The sequence below is a fragment of the Priapulus caudatus genome, unplaced genomic scaffold, assembly GCF_000485595.1.
Source record: "Priapulus caudatus unplaced genomic scaffold, Priapulus_caudatus-5.0.1 Scaffold419, whole genome shotgun sequence".
Taxonomy (NCBI): Eukaryota; Metazoa; Priapulida; class Priapulimorpha; order Priapulimorphida; family Priapulidae; genus Priapulus; species Priapulus caudatus.
Genome location: NW_014577480.1, coordinates 125,664 through 139,911, shown reverse-complemented (window position 1 = coordinate 139,911; position 14,248 = coordinate 125,664). Strand labels below are relative to the sequence as shown.

The following is a 14,248-nucleotide window of genomic DNA, read 5'->3' as shown; positions in this document are numbered from 1 at the left end:
TCTCTCTCTCTCTCTCTCTCTCTCTCTCTCTCTCTCTCTGTCTGCGTGCGTGCGTTCGTGCGCGCCTCAGTCTTTGTCCGTCCATCTGTCTCTCCTAGCTGCCTCATGCGCTTCCCCTCCCTCTCCCTGTTTCCTTTGCTCACTATCTCCCTCTCACTCTCTGAATCTCTCTCGATGGAAAGAGAGCCGGAAAAAAACGAAAGTGGAAGGAGAAGGAAAGAGGGTACACGGTAACACGGGGGGGGGGGCAAGAAACAGGGGTAGATAAAGAGAGAGAGGGAGAGATAGAGGAGGAGAGAGGGACAAGAGAGATAGAGGAGTCCATATCCTGTTGAAGAAAATACACTTCACGATTTTTGAAGAAGAGACGCGAAACGAAAGTAGGCATACCGTCGATGTAATTTCATTTACTTATTTATTTATTTTTATTCATCAAATTTGAAGGCAAACATTATCTGAACTATAGACAAGTAATTGCGCATCTAATTAAAGAATGATTCTTTATCATTTTTATTTAATTGGAAACTTTCGATGGTGGTTATGGCTAAATATCTATCGTCATCATTATTTTCCCCACAGTTTCTGTTTTATATTTCCACCAGGCGCATCGATAGGGGGCATCCGACTTAAACAAGAGAACATCTTATTAACAAACATGACAGCTTCCTTGCTAACATTTGTAAATAGAACCGATTACCACCATGGGTAAGAACGATGAAGTTACTCAAGCTTTGAGATTATTATTGAATTTTATTATAACTAAAGTATCTGCGGATAATAATTCGTAAGCAATTTGTTTTTTGAGCGTACAGACCCCATTGCCATTTGTTAGAAATTGTCCCAACCGACAAGTTGGACAACCGTTCGTCGGTTTCTCCAGCGTCCACGGTCTGAGTAGTAGTACTACTAGGTAACCGTACTACTACTAGTACTAGTACTACTACTAGTACTAGTAGTAGTACTACTACTACTACTACTACTAGTACTACTACTACTACTACTACTAGTACTAGTACTACTACTAGTACTAGATACAATAATGTAACCCAAACACAGGATAGGTTTACAACGCGAGCCTATCCTTTTGTGTGGAGGAACCCCTGAGTGAATCACTCATGGCGGTTTGCTGGTGCGTTTTCAGAGACTATAACTATAAGTATAACTTCCTAACTGGGTTTATTCTCAACACGAACCTTTCTCCGCTATCCTGAAACTTACTATGTATCACAATACTCTGTATTAAACTAATATAACGTGTTACAAATGTTCCTCCACACAAAAGGACAGGCTCGCATTGTAACCCTATCCTGTGTTTGGGTTACATTATTGTATCTAACGGTCTACCTGCTACGGCACAGCCACACATCGTCCCATGCACTTAGACCGTTTCAATAATGAAATTATTGTAAATAAACAATACTGTTACTCCATCGTATGAGTGCCTGTACAAAACATTCGGTTCAAGGATATAAGAGCTGTCCCCAATGCATTTTCGCAAATGTGCGACATGTGGCGATGTGCAATGTCATGTGGACTCTTAGTCTTATAGTTATAGGCTCTATGGCGATGTGCAAATGTGCAGTCTCATAATTATATCTTTGGGCCAAACATTCTACAAGCCTTATAAATATAATTGTCTGGTTTAATAATTATTAGGGACAGATAAGACCAATCGAGATACAAGCCGGGAACATGGACAGTCGGATAGATCAAAAACCAGATTGAGTGATAGTCGTACAGCCAGTGGAGGTAAGAAAAATCGTGCTGTCCAATGTGATTTATTTTATAAATATAAACAGAAACATGACAACGTAACGGCATAAAAAGTCACTGGTATTGATTCTACTGCAACTATTGCTAATTTTAGTTTTGTTACTACTGTTGATGTGGCTAATCTAACTATTGTTTACCTTGTTTCTGCTTTTGCCCTTGCTCCCATTACTTATATCATGTTTTTTCCAAGTCTATATTGTTATACTCCTGATGCCACTGTTTTACTTCTCCTTTTATTTATATATTTGTCGTCTTTAAATATTTCTGCTTCTAATGGTATTACTGTACCACTCACGATAACTTTTATCAGACATCTTCCACCTTCCGAATAAAGTACTTAGCTAAATAATCCAATTATATGTTAATGTTGTTTGTCTGTGGTATTCCTCCATGCTGTTACCACAGTCGGCTTGAGATCAGTATAGCCTGTAAGTGCTTACCACAGACCTACTCGCACTTTTGCACGTTACCAACATTGCGAAAGTATCGTTGCAGGAAAGCCGTCATCGATCTCGAGAATAGAACATGCTTCTCGATATGCTTCTGACTCGGAGGAAGACGGGAAGCGTCGAGGGAAGCGGAAACGTCGCCATAGTTCATCCAGCAGATCATCGTCCTCATCTTCCTCATCCTCTTCCTCGTCCTCTTCCTCGTCGTCGTCGTTTTCATCATCATCATCATCTTCTTCATCGTCGTCATCCTCTTCTTGTGAAGGTACGAATCGGTATACCACCATTAAGTTTTATGCTTACTTTTCGGAGAAATGATATCTGTAGATAATTAATTATGTTTCGAATAGATGGTTACATGTATGTGACTGCATGTGTGGGGGATGAAAAAAAGATAGTAGATACGTCTCAGATTAGAGTGGGCAGAGCAGCAGCTGAGCGATTTGAAATCGTACTCTTTACAACAATCTAATAATGATTGCAGTTAATGGGAAAATGTTCTTTTAAATTACATATTAAATACTTTGTAGTTATTATTATGGAGAAATATTATGGTACTGTTTGCTAGTGCCATTGCAGTTATTTCGACTTTTCTATGATCTTAGAAAGGAAACGACGCTCGAGTACTAAGCAGAGGAAGAAGAAGAAACATCCCAGAGAGCTGAAAAGAAAGAAGACAAAACTGAAAAAGGCTGCGAAATCTCCAATGCAACTCTCCAAGGTAAGACTTGTGCTTGTTGTAGATTTGAAATAAATGTTAAATCGCTAAAAAAAATAGTTTTTATTGCTGTAAAAGCAGGGCCGTAGCCTGGGGGGGGGGAAGGGATTTGGAGATTTATAAGAGGAAAAGATTGTTCTACTAAAAGAGAATTGTCGTAGTCAGAATGAAGGCTGTACATGCACTCAAAAGTGCCTCAAATGCCATCTCCTGTGATCTACATTTTCACAATTTTCTGTGGGAGGACCCCCAGACCCCCCACCTGTTTCTCACCTCCCCTTGAAATCCCGGATCCGCCACTGCCCTCCCCCCTAGGAATCTGCTCAGCCTACGGCACTGAAAACTACTTTTAATTATTCCTTTCAGTATTTGAAAGATAAAGGTAGTGGCCACCACAGTGCTATTTCAGGGAGGAAGATTAAACTGAAAGTAAAGAAATCAAGGAAAGACAAGGAGGTGAGTGAGTATATGTAGTGTGGTTTACCCACCCAGTCTCATAAGCTTACAAGTAATTATCCTCGCATTGATTTATATCGAATACTCCGTAACTTTTAAATCTATAATTCAAGATATAACAGCAACACTGTATTGTTGCCATTGAATCTGATTTTTACAGAATTTAGTGCCCGAATCTTTTACAGTTTAGATGGTGTGCTGTAAGTTGCATCAACTCTATAGACACGAGAAGTAAAATATCATCCATACGCTGATAGTTGGAGCCCTGTGTTTTGGGTTTTTGTTAAAATATAGTAGTAATTGCACACAAATGAAATCGCCAGTGCTGTCGTTTGCAAAACTGATGTCAGGTCGATGAGTGTGTATAAACCTACTGGTGCCTCTTACATTTTGGTAAAGTAGTTTGTGCCAAACTCCAGAATTGAAATCAAGACAGTATCAGGGTTATAAATTAACTTTTGAACAAGGGAGTCCAGCCGACTCCCTGCCCTCAAAAAGAGGGAGTCCGCAGCAAAATGAGGAAGTCCGCAGTCTGAAGTTCAAAACTAAAGATATTAACAATAATGCGTGTGCTTATTTTGAAGATTCATGCAGTTGCATGTCAGCCAAAATGTCTTTGGACATTTGCTGAAAAAAATACGGCAATTCCGCGAGGCTGTGCTCCGGAACGAACTAGTTAGTATAGCAACATTTTCAGGGAGTCACACGGACTCCTGCATATGTCAAATCAGGGAGTATTTAACTCTGGACTCGCGTTAACTTCGCACCCTGCAGTATATAAGGGATAGTGCTCTTGTCCAATGTACTGTTGGTTTTAGTTCTTTCTTTTCATGTTTTAGTTGTATCTTTAATGTTCATATATCTTTTATTTTTAGAGGGAAAAGAACAGAAAACAGCTCCTGGACTTTCTCAATGAGACTGTATGACTGAGCGAAACATCTTGCATCCAGATTCACTTTGTCATGGTAGTAGAACGCAGAATTTACGTACGCACATTGTGGATCATTTTTAAGCATCGAGCGTAAGCGTGTTCCATGCAAGATAAGCATATATAAGAATGGATCACTGATATATCTTCAGACTTAATTATAATTAAGGTAATGGTTAGCAGGCCAGTTAATATTTTTACGAAATTCTGTTTATGCTTAATTATATTTCTTTACATAAGAAATCCACTATATTCCATTCGCTACCAGCGAATTATAACAGCCAGGTTAATTGTTTCTATGCTAGATAACTGTTTAACGACTATCTCTTGTTTGATGTTATGAAGAAACTGCTATAGACTACTTCCTGCAATATTGAACAATAGTGGCAGAAATTTAATGTGCATGAGCATTACCCTATATATATATATATATATATATATATATATATATATATATATATATATGTGTGTGTGTGTATGTATATGGTGGTTTTAAGTGGTGGTGTTGTTTTTTTGAAAAATGGTTGAACATGTTTGTTTGTGTATGGTATAATGTGTAGATAATAATAAACATACTTGTACAAATTCACATTTTGTACCAATAATTTTTGTTGTCATGTCAGTGGAATGAAGCATCGTGTAGCTACCAAAGATAAACCAAGTTTTCTATCTTCAATGTCTTGAAGACAAAAATCACTATCAATTTCTTCGTCTGTGTTAAATTGACGATTCAGTGATTGTATGAATAATGCGTAATATATTTCATACAGTATCCCAGCAATGTATTATGGAATGTATAATTATCTTTCTTAATTTATAAATAAAAACGTCAAAATCATTTCAACTGTCATCCACACTGATGATCTTGAAGGTTAAACTTGGTTGGACTCCCCCATCCAGGGAAGAAACCAGGACTTTTCCGTCGTGATGGTGGGGCGAGGGGCTAAATTGAAAATGAATAAGCGGAGGACAAGACTTTTTCCCTGACAGAGGATGGTCACGGTGTATAGTCCCTTGAAGAGGAATTGGAAATTGGAAGAGTACGTAATATTTGAGGTCATGAAGGACTAGGCCACTGACCTGTATTATGTATATTATATTGGTTTTTATGTTATGTTATTATATATACAGCTCCCTAAAAATACACAAGTTGTTTCTATATTTTCTGCTCCTAGATGGCGCTCGTAGTTGTATGGCTAGCACAGCCACAGGCACAGCGGCAAGATCCGCAAATCGCTATGGCTACGATATTTTGTTGACGTTATTCTTACGTTATTCGCACCGTGAAACATGTCGTAACTATCACGTAAGTAAAGTATAATGTTCTAGATTATGTAGCGGCATTCCTAATGTTTCTTACTGGGTTCATGGCGCTCAAAGTCCAAGAAGCTATAGGCACGTGGGCCGCTTCAAAAATCAAATGACAAATGTAGCTAAGTAACTTTACCCCGTAAAGCCATAGCCAGTAGCATAGGCATAGGCATATAGCCATAGCCATAGGCGTATTAGCTCCAAGAAACGGTATTGCTAGGGTTAGAATACCTATACTGTATACTGTATAGACAATCCGTCGCACAGCCTGGTCGGGCTATAGGCGTATAAGCCATTAGATACAATAATATGTAACCCAAACACCCTATCCTGCGTTTTGGTTACATTATTGTATCTAATAGTAATAATAAGCCATAGGCATATAGGAGTATAGTATTGGTATATAGATTATAGTATACAAACACATGCTAGTAGGCCTTAATAGTAAGTAAATACAAACATTTGGAATATTAGTACCATCTGCACCTCTACTTGTGCTCTCTAATCTCTATCTATTGCCTAATAATTTTAAATAAATGCCGTTAAAATACTCCATCCACAACACTCAACAGGGGTATAAATTAACTTTTGAACACGGGAGTCCAACGGACTCCCTACCCTCAAAAAGATGGAGTCCGCAGCAAAATGAGGGAGTCCGCAGTCTGGGGTTCAAAATTAAGGATATTTACAATAACGCATACATGTGCTTATTTGTAAGATTCATGCGGTTGCACGTCTGGCAAATCTTCGTTGGACATTAGCTGAAAAATACGGTAATTCGGCGAGGCCATGCTCTGGAACGAACTAATTAGTATGGCAGAATTTTCAGGGAGTCAGATGAACTCCTGCATATATGTCAAATCAGGGAGTCTTTGACTCCGGACTCGCGTTAATTTTGCACCCTGCCATTCCTGGGAGCTAGCAACACAAATAATAATAACATTGACAATAAGTCAATAACCCCAGAACATGATACGCAAACAGATACCTCTAGCAGTTATAGTGCACAACCTGTGACACAATTGGCTGCTGTACGGATTGATCTATGTACGATGACAGCCTATAGTAGAATGCGTTACATGGCAGCGGCGCTGGGCAACTATTGATTTTTCATCGTGAGCAATTTTGTGAAAGGGCAGCTGCTGCTAGAAGTGGCGCGTTCGGATTGTCTTCACGGCTGGTGATTGTGATCCAGGATACCGTTTGGGAAAATTATTCGTTTGATGGCGAAAAGACACACTTCCTAGCATAAGGTACGTGATATGTTTCCCTGTAGTTTCTACCCATGTAGTGTGTTCGTAACCGGTAGATCTCATCAGGGAAGAGAGCGCGGGCGCGAAAGAGAGGAAGGATGCGAGAGAGCGGTACGGTGTAGCCACTCGTTCGTACTGCTAATATTGCGAGCGTAGCTGATAGAGGTTTGTGTACGCGGTGGTGTGTACCATACTGTGCATGGGGGCTCCGATAGGTTTAACCATAGAGCTGAATAACAACCACGAATAGTGGTGATGAGCAGTGTGTGTGATTATTCTGATGAAACACACAGCTTGGCTACGCGTGTAAAACTTTGCTGTGGCTCTGATGCTGCTGCTTTTTGGTCCCATATGGCTATGTACGCACTCGCTACATGTATATCATGGTATTTCTGGGTATGTTGCGTGCGAATCTGGAATGCTGCGCGTCGTAGTGAAGTATCAAACTCGTCATAGTGAGAATATACACATGTAGTTTGTGTGAAATCAAGTTGTAGTACTTAGAAGCTGTGCCCATGTGTTTGCATTTCCTGTTTACTATTTCTCATATGCTAGTATATATATACTATGAGGTTTCCTGTTAGTTGAACCAACCCGCCCTGCAGGAGCCAATGTGCATAAACTTGATCTCAATAAAAATTATCACATCATGCAAAAACATTTATATAATTATTACACAGGCACACAATGAATGCAGTACTGTGCACAAGTATAGTAGGAAAAAAAAGAGCATATTCCTTGCTACCTCTGGAGTCTCTGTTTGTTAGTATTGTTACCCATGAGGTGCTGGCTAGATTTACTGCTTTGTGTGAGAGAAAACATTGACCTCCTGAATAAATATCGGCACTCACAAAAGCATATATATATATGTATATGTAGTTTCTCATCATTGGACTCAGATTCCATAATCTGCAATGCGCATCTGTGTAAATCGACAAACTTACGTCTATCCAAGTGCTCACTGACATGTATATATTATATGCATGTAAGTTTCCAGTTTATCGTAAAACTATTTTGTTACTCCGTAACCAGTTTTCTGGTTTTATAACTTTTTGTAATAGTAACGCATACGTCTAGTTTGCTGAAATAGAGAAAGTATGTTGTTTTGATGCAGAATTTCGTTTACTCCAGCCACACTAATTACATCTGGTTTTCATGGTAAATGATCAAAGCAAATTAATTACTGATACCATATAATCGCGTCATTATTAATATTATTACTAATAACGGGGACTGCGCTATCGGTTTGCTTGCTGATTTCCTCTTCCCGGGGCCCTCTAACTTATGCTAACACTGAGTAATGCTGTATCTTTGTGAACTGGGAATTACACCAAACGCTGCTTCCTGTGCATAATATACAGTGTGTGTAGCTTGCACTGTTGCCTAGTGATGCTCATAGGGTCTATGTCTCCCAGGGTACTGCCGGAACGTACCCTGGGTACGGTCCGGTATACCGGAACGTACCCTGGTCACTATTTGATATGGTTAGGGTTAGGATTAGTGTTAGGGTTAGGGTTGGGGTTAGGGTTAGGGAGTAGGCGTAGGCGACTCCCTAGACTCGTTAGTGGAGTAGGCGAGGTATGGTCCGGCATATTAGATAGTACCAGGGTACGTTCCGGCAGTACCCCGGGGGACATAGACCCTCTCAGCCCTAGTGATCATGTGGTAACTATAGCAGATGGAGTGGTTGTCGTATCAGGTACTACAGATATATGTACCCGAGGTAGTTTTAGGTTGTTTAGTATTACGTTTATATTTTTATATGAGGTATGTTTAGGGTTAGGGTTAGGGTTAGTGTTAGGGTTAGGGTACACTTCTGTAGTACAAGTCTGGTACACTTTGTGTATACATATATGTACCTCGGGTACATATCTGTAGTACCTGATACGACAACGACCCCTTGAGCTTAGCTAGTGTGTGTTGCGAAATATTTGGCAGCATTGGTAAGTACTCCGTTTTGCAATGGTTTCCTGAATATTTTAGGACGATATTAAACTGTAATAAGTGAGACTATATTGTGGTGACAGGATGTATTGAATAGCTGATGGGTAACAATAAAATATATTGGATACAAGACGTCTGGATCTATCCACTCAAACCCGCTCGAAGCACAATCAAGGATTCAACAGAAAAATATATCTACATAACTGTGTAGATTATTGGCTCATAAATGTCTACATTCGACCGAAAATCGCTAAAGATTTACGTACAAGCAGCAGGGATGCTTTTACTGCCAGTGCTTTTACTGCCAGTGCTTTTTAACGTGATGGTGGTTGTCTGAGAATGAACAATGATAATATCATATTATATTCAGTAGAACATAATCTTCGCGTTTTAAATTAGTTTCGTACGTCATGCGAATTGCAGGGAGTATAGAACGTTCTGTTGCATTCGACGGTAGAAGCGTTATTACATCGCTGCTGATGCGGTGTATTATAGGTGCATGTGTGTGAATCACGCAAATGTCGACGTATAGTCAATTAAATCCAGTAAAGTGCGAGCCTCTGACGTTACTAATGTAAATGCGTACAGTAATTACGCGTCTGTTGTTTTATATATAATATTATGTAGCCAGCTGCTAGCAACCTGTATAAGACTGGCTTATGCAGTTAGTTGTCTGCTAGGCCACATGAATGGACATTCATTAGTTGGAGAGACTGTACCACATCCATACTAAGGATACATGAGGAAACACAGTGGCCCAATTAGAACGCACAAGAGAACATAGACGCACAATAGAAACATTGGCCCAATTAGGTTTAGAATATCTTGTTACAATGTAATCAATATGAGTTTGTATGTGTCACTGTGTGAGTGGACTTGCTGACGTTAGATTTGCAAAGCTCGCATTAGAATGATCATAGAGAGGCTAACAGATTTCCCATCGTTCGGTTTAGCCTACACATAGCGATGTTCCATGTATACACGTGCATGTGTATAACAAGATTTCTCTGCGGTCGTCTCAGCTAAGCTGTGCCGTTGATCAACAGGACTTCTTGCCAAGGAACGCTATCCTGCGCCATGTAGCGTTGTCATCGTAGGCGTAGCTTCGCAGTTTAATATATTCTGTGTAATGCCCGTTTCGGGCTTTCCCTAGGCAATTATTATTGTATAACACCTTAGACTTAGAGTTAGAGTAATCATTCTGATGGTTCTGATGAAGAATTCAGAATGATCAGTGCTCCAATATAATACACCTACGATCAAGAGCTGATAATACCTAATATATATATATATATATATATATAATACGCTCCCTGAATGAACATCGAAACTACGGCTAGCTACATGTGATGCACATGCAGTATAATGTTGTGTTGAGGATGCCGTACCTGGAAGACTGTTATTAGTTGCCATGGTATTATTGTGGAGTTAAACTAATGAGGCCTCCCCCAGTGATCACGTTGGACGAGAATGCGAAGAATAAACGGACCTTGATCTAAGCAAGAAGTAGCTAGTGAATAATATTGTCTATGATGTTTGTACTAATTTGTATACATGTTGTATGTTGTACTAATATGTTGTATTCTACCAATGTTGTTGTACTAATATCTTCTAAGCTACCGAGCAGGATTGAGTGTTGGTAAGTGATATATGACCCATCTAGTTAGCTATCCATCTACATACCTGTTTGTCTGTTTATGAGTCTGTCTGTCTATCTATTTCTCTATGTTCGCCTGTCCATCTGCCTGTCCTCTTTCCCCTTCTCTTTCTCCCTCCCTCCTGCCATCGTTGCCCCTTTCTTTCTTACTATCTTCTCGCTCTCTCTCTCTCCCCGTTACTCCACCTCTCTCTGCCTGTCTCTCTCTCTCTCTCTCCCTCTCTCTCTCTCTCGCTCTCTATCTCTCTCCCCTCGTCCCCTTTCTCTTTCTCTTTCTGTTTCTTATTCTTTTTCTCTCCTTGCTCTCTCTCTCTCGCTCTCTCCCTCTCCTTCCATTCCTCTCTTTCTCTCTTTTCTATCTCCTATCTTCTTTCTCCCTCTATCTTTCCTCCTCATTCCATCTCTCTCTCTCTCTCTCTCTCTCTCTCTCTCTCTCTCTCTCTCTCTCTCTCTCTCTCTCTCTCTCTCTCTCTCCCTTCTCCCCTTTCTCTTTCTCTTTCCTCCGTCTGCCTCTCTCTTTTTCTGCCTGTCTCTCACTCGCTCTCTCTTTCTCTTTATCTCCCCCCCTTCTTTGTCTGTCCCGCTCGCTTTCTCCTTCTGTGTCCATTTCTCTCTTGAGGCACTTTTTTTCTCTCTTTCTCTCTCTCTCTTTATCCGCCTTGCCCTTTCCCTTTTCTCACTCACTCGCGCACGCACTCTCTCCGCATCTATTCTCTGTCCGAATACTGAATAAGCTGTTAGGTAATCGTGAAAAACACGCTGGAGTTTCTCTCACATCGTGTGCGAGCACTTCACGAGTACAGGCTAGATATAGTTGAAGCACACTGTGAAGAATCACAAGAAGAAGTGATGAGGTCATGAGGAGGTGATGCGGACAATAGCTGTGCGCTCTGTGTGAGACTAGTACTTACTTCAGTACACAGCAAACATGTATTTATGCGCGTTTAATACTGTCTGTATACTCACAGGCTGTGAAACTCACAAGCAACGAGAAAACTACCATATGGCTACACCTGCATGTCGCATATATACTGTATATATATATATATATATATATTATACAGTATAAATACTGTATAAGCTGTATATTTCGCGGTGGTGTAATTTTCGCGAACGCGTCCCCGACCGCGAAAATAACAACGCGCGAATCATTTATACCGAATAATACATAATTCACCGACCGCGAAATTGTCCCGCAAGTCTGAATTCGCGAAAATATCTGTACGCGAAAAATACGGCTTATACATGCAGTAGTCGATGGCCGTAACTAAGCGTGTAGTCTAAACCATTTTGTGGCGGTGCAGTAGGAAATCCCCACGCGGCTTTCACGGTATTCTAGATCGAACGAGTCTTGTTTATTTCATTATTTCTTTATTAGCTCTGTCAGATGCAGCTTGTAGAATCGCATGATCGTCCGGGCGTGCGTCCGGCCGTCCGTCAGTCCGTCCGTTCGTCTGTCAACAGTTGGGCACTAATCTTAACCGCTCGACGTACGGTCACGATATTAGGGACGTTGGGGGGGGTTGTGAAAAGGATTCAGGATGCCAAATTTGGGGGTCAAGGGTCAAAGGTCAAGATGTGTAAACGGAGGGGGAATATTTTCCCTTTAACTTAAGGTATGGGAGGAAATACGGAATTGCGGCACAAATCTCAACGGCTCGACCTACGCTCTTAATATTCGGTGTATAGTGTGATTGGCAGGAAACCCATCACCAGTGCGAAATTGGAGGTCACAGGTCAAAGGGCAGTGGGGAAAGGTCAGATATCAGACATTTTCTGAGGACATGGGCTAACGAACAGAGAGAAAAACTTTTTTGTTTCAGCGCTGACCTACCATTTTTATAATAACTTTATTGAAAGGACCATGAAATGTGCTTTCCACTGACGCTCTGCGGCTCTTGTTTTCTTGTTATATAATCAGGAGTCTATCAATTATATAGACTATATCAATAGACTATAATCAAATATAGACTATTGATATTGATAGACTCCTGATATTATTATGGTTTGTTATATCCTTTATTTTTATTATTTTATGATGACGGGCAGCAGTCCATGGTTAGAGCGTAGCACACAATATTAAAGTGATCACGTCACCGTAAATAGTAAAACTAAAAAAAAAAATCCCACGTTTTCACAAAATCTAAGTAATTCTCTTCACTTTTTATGGCTAAATTGCTGCATTATACTTCCTATATTCCTTTATTATTCGATGTAAACATACACTCGTGACTCAAACGAAACACAGCACCGCACGCAGCTGTATACATCTAATAATGTAACGTAACATAGGGGGCCTATTACGTTACATACCCTAACCCTAACCCTAACCCTAACCCTAACCCCAGCACGGTGTGCACCGCTACTCTTTGTTGTCTAACATTGTATCTAGCCGTTGCACTGTAGCAGCATTTGCCGGCTTGGATGCTGCGGCAGATGACGGAGATGGGATCTTAGCGGTGTGGATGCGGTCTGTGTGTGCGCGTGCTCACCCGACATAGGTGATTAAAAATTATTCGGTAAAATCGAATACGACGTGGCGTGATTCGACGTGGCGAACGCGATTATGTGTGTGCATGCGTGCGTGCGTGCGTGCGTGCGCGCGTGCGTGCGCGCGTGTGCGCGTGCGTGCGTGCGTGTGAGTGTGTGTGCGCGTGCATGCGTGCGTGTGTATGCATGCATGAATGTATGTATGTATCAAGAGCTAATAATACCTTATTAGCTGTTACTATAATTAGGTATTGTCAGCTCTTGGTATATGTATGTTACGTATGTGTGTGCGCAGCGCGCCCCCGCCGGCTGTCTCGCCGTCTCTAGTCGATCGGTCGTCGTCTGTATAATGACTGCTCGCTGTATTATATTATAAGCGGCCTAGTAATCATGATAACAGCAGCCGAGGCGAACGACGGCCAACACCTCCGGTTATCCGCTCAGCGGTTGCTAGGAGACTAGTGATGATGATGACCATTGTGCGCATGTCCCGTACAGGCAGGCCATGGCAACGCAAAGCGTCCGCGTGTTATCTATTGATGCAGGTGGTCAGGGGGTCTAGCGGGTACCTGTGCTCGCGCTCACTCACTCACCTGGTGGCGTGACTTGGTGTAATTATTTCTCCGTCTGTTCTGAAACTGTTATGTCTCCGTCTCTCTGTTCTGAAAGACAATTACGCTTGCGTGACTGTACGCACTGAGCGGTGGGGGGGGGGGTGCAGCTGGATGGCAGCAGTAGAGGGAATTTTGCTGATGCGATGAGAAATGAGCGATCCATTGTAATGCTCGAGGGAAAAATTTGCTGCAAACTATCACTAGCAATAATTCAAGGGTACCTCTAAGTACGTGTTTAGGAGGTGGATGGTATAAACTAGATATAATAATGTAACACAACAAGAGTAGTTGGGTTAGATCATTGTATCTGGGTATAAACCCGCATTGTCGCAGTTTTGCGTGGGAGACGGATTAATTCACTGATCACGCGCCACCTTTAGTTGTGTAGACTTTACGTGAGAGGTTTTAAAGCAAGCACGGTAACGTTAGCATGATTAATCTAGCTCCTCTGTTGATTGATCGTCAGCCTCTGTACTGTCTCTGTACTGGCTCTGTACTGTCTCTATACTGGCTCTGTACTGCCTCTGTACTGTCTCTGTACTGTCTCTCTACTGTCTCTGTATACTGTCTCTGTACTGTCTCTGTACTGTCTCTGTACTGTCTCTGTTTACTGTCTCTGTACTGTCTCTGTACTGTCTCTGTACTGTCTCTGTAC

The 14,248-nt window shown here is 41.2% G+C and overlaps 2 protein-coding genes across 2 annotated transcripts in view; both read left to right on the top strand.

Moving 5' to 3' along the window:
* The first annotated feature begins 601 nt into the window (after positions 1–601).
* LOC106810209 (zinc finger CCHC domain-containing protein 10-like) lies at positions 602–4,451 on the top strand. Its single transcript, XM_014813493.1, has 6 exons — positions 602–705; positions 1,657–1,749; positions 2,269–2,487; positions 2,828–2,943; positions 3,307–3,396; positions 4,272–4,451. Exons 1-6 carry the CDS (start codon positions 702–704, stop codon positions 4,320–4,322), a joined length of 573 nt encoding a protein of 190 aa, XP_014668979.1. The 5' UTR covers positions 602–701; the 3' UTR covers positions 4,323–4,451.
* Positions 4,452–6,773: 2,322 nt separating this feature from the next.
* The window catches only part of LOC106810205 (synaptotagmin-1-like), an 80,141-nt gene continuing 72,666 nt past the window's right edge, over positions 6,774–14,248 (top strand). The window contains exon 1 of the mRNA XM_014813488.1: positions 6,774–6,888. The gene's annotated coding sequence lies outside the window, so the exon portion shown is untranslated. The remainder of the gene's footprint in view (positions 6,889–14,248) is intronic.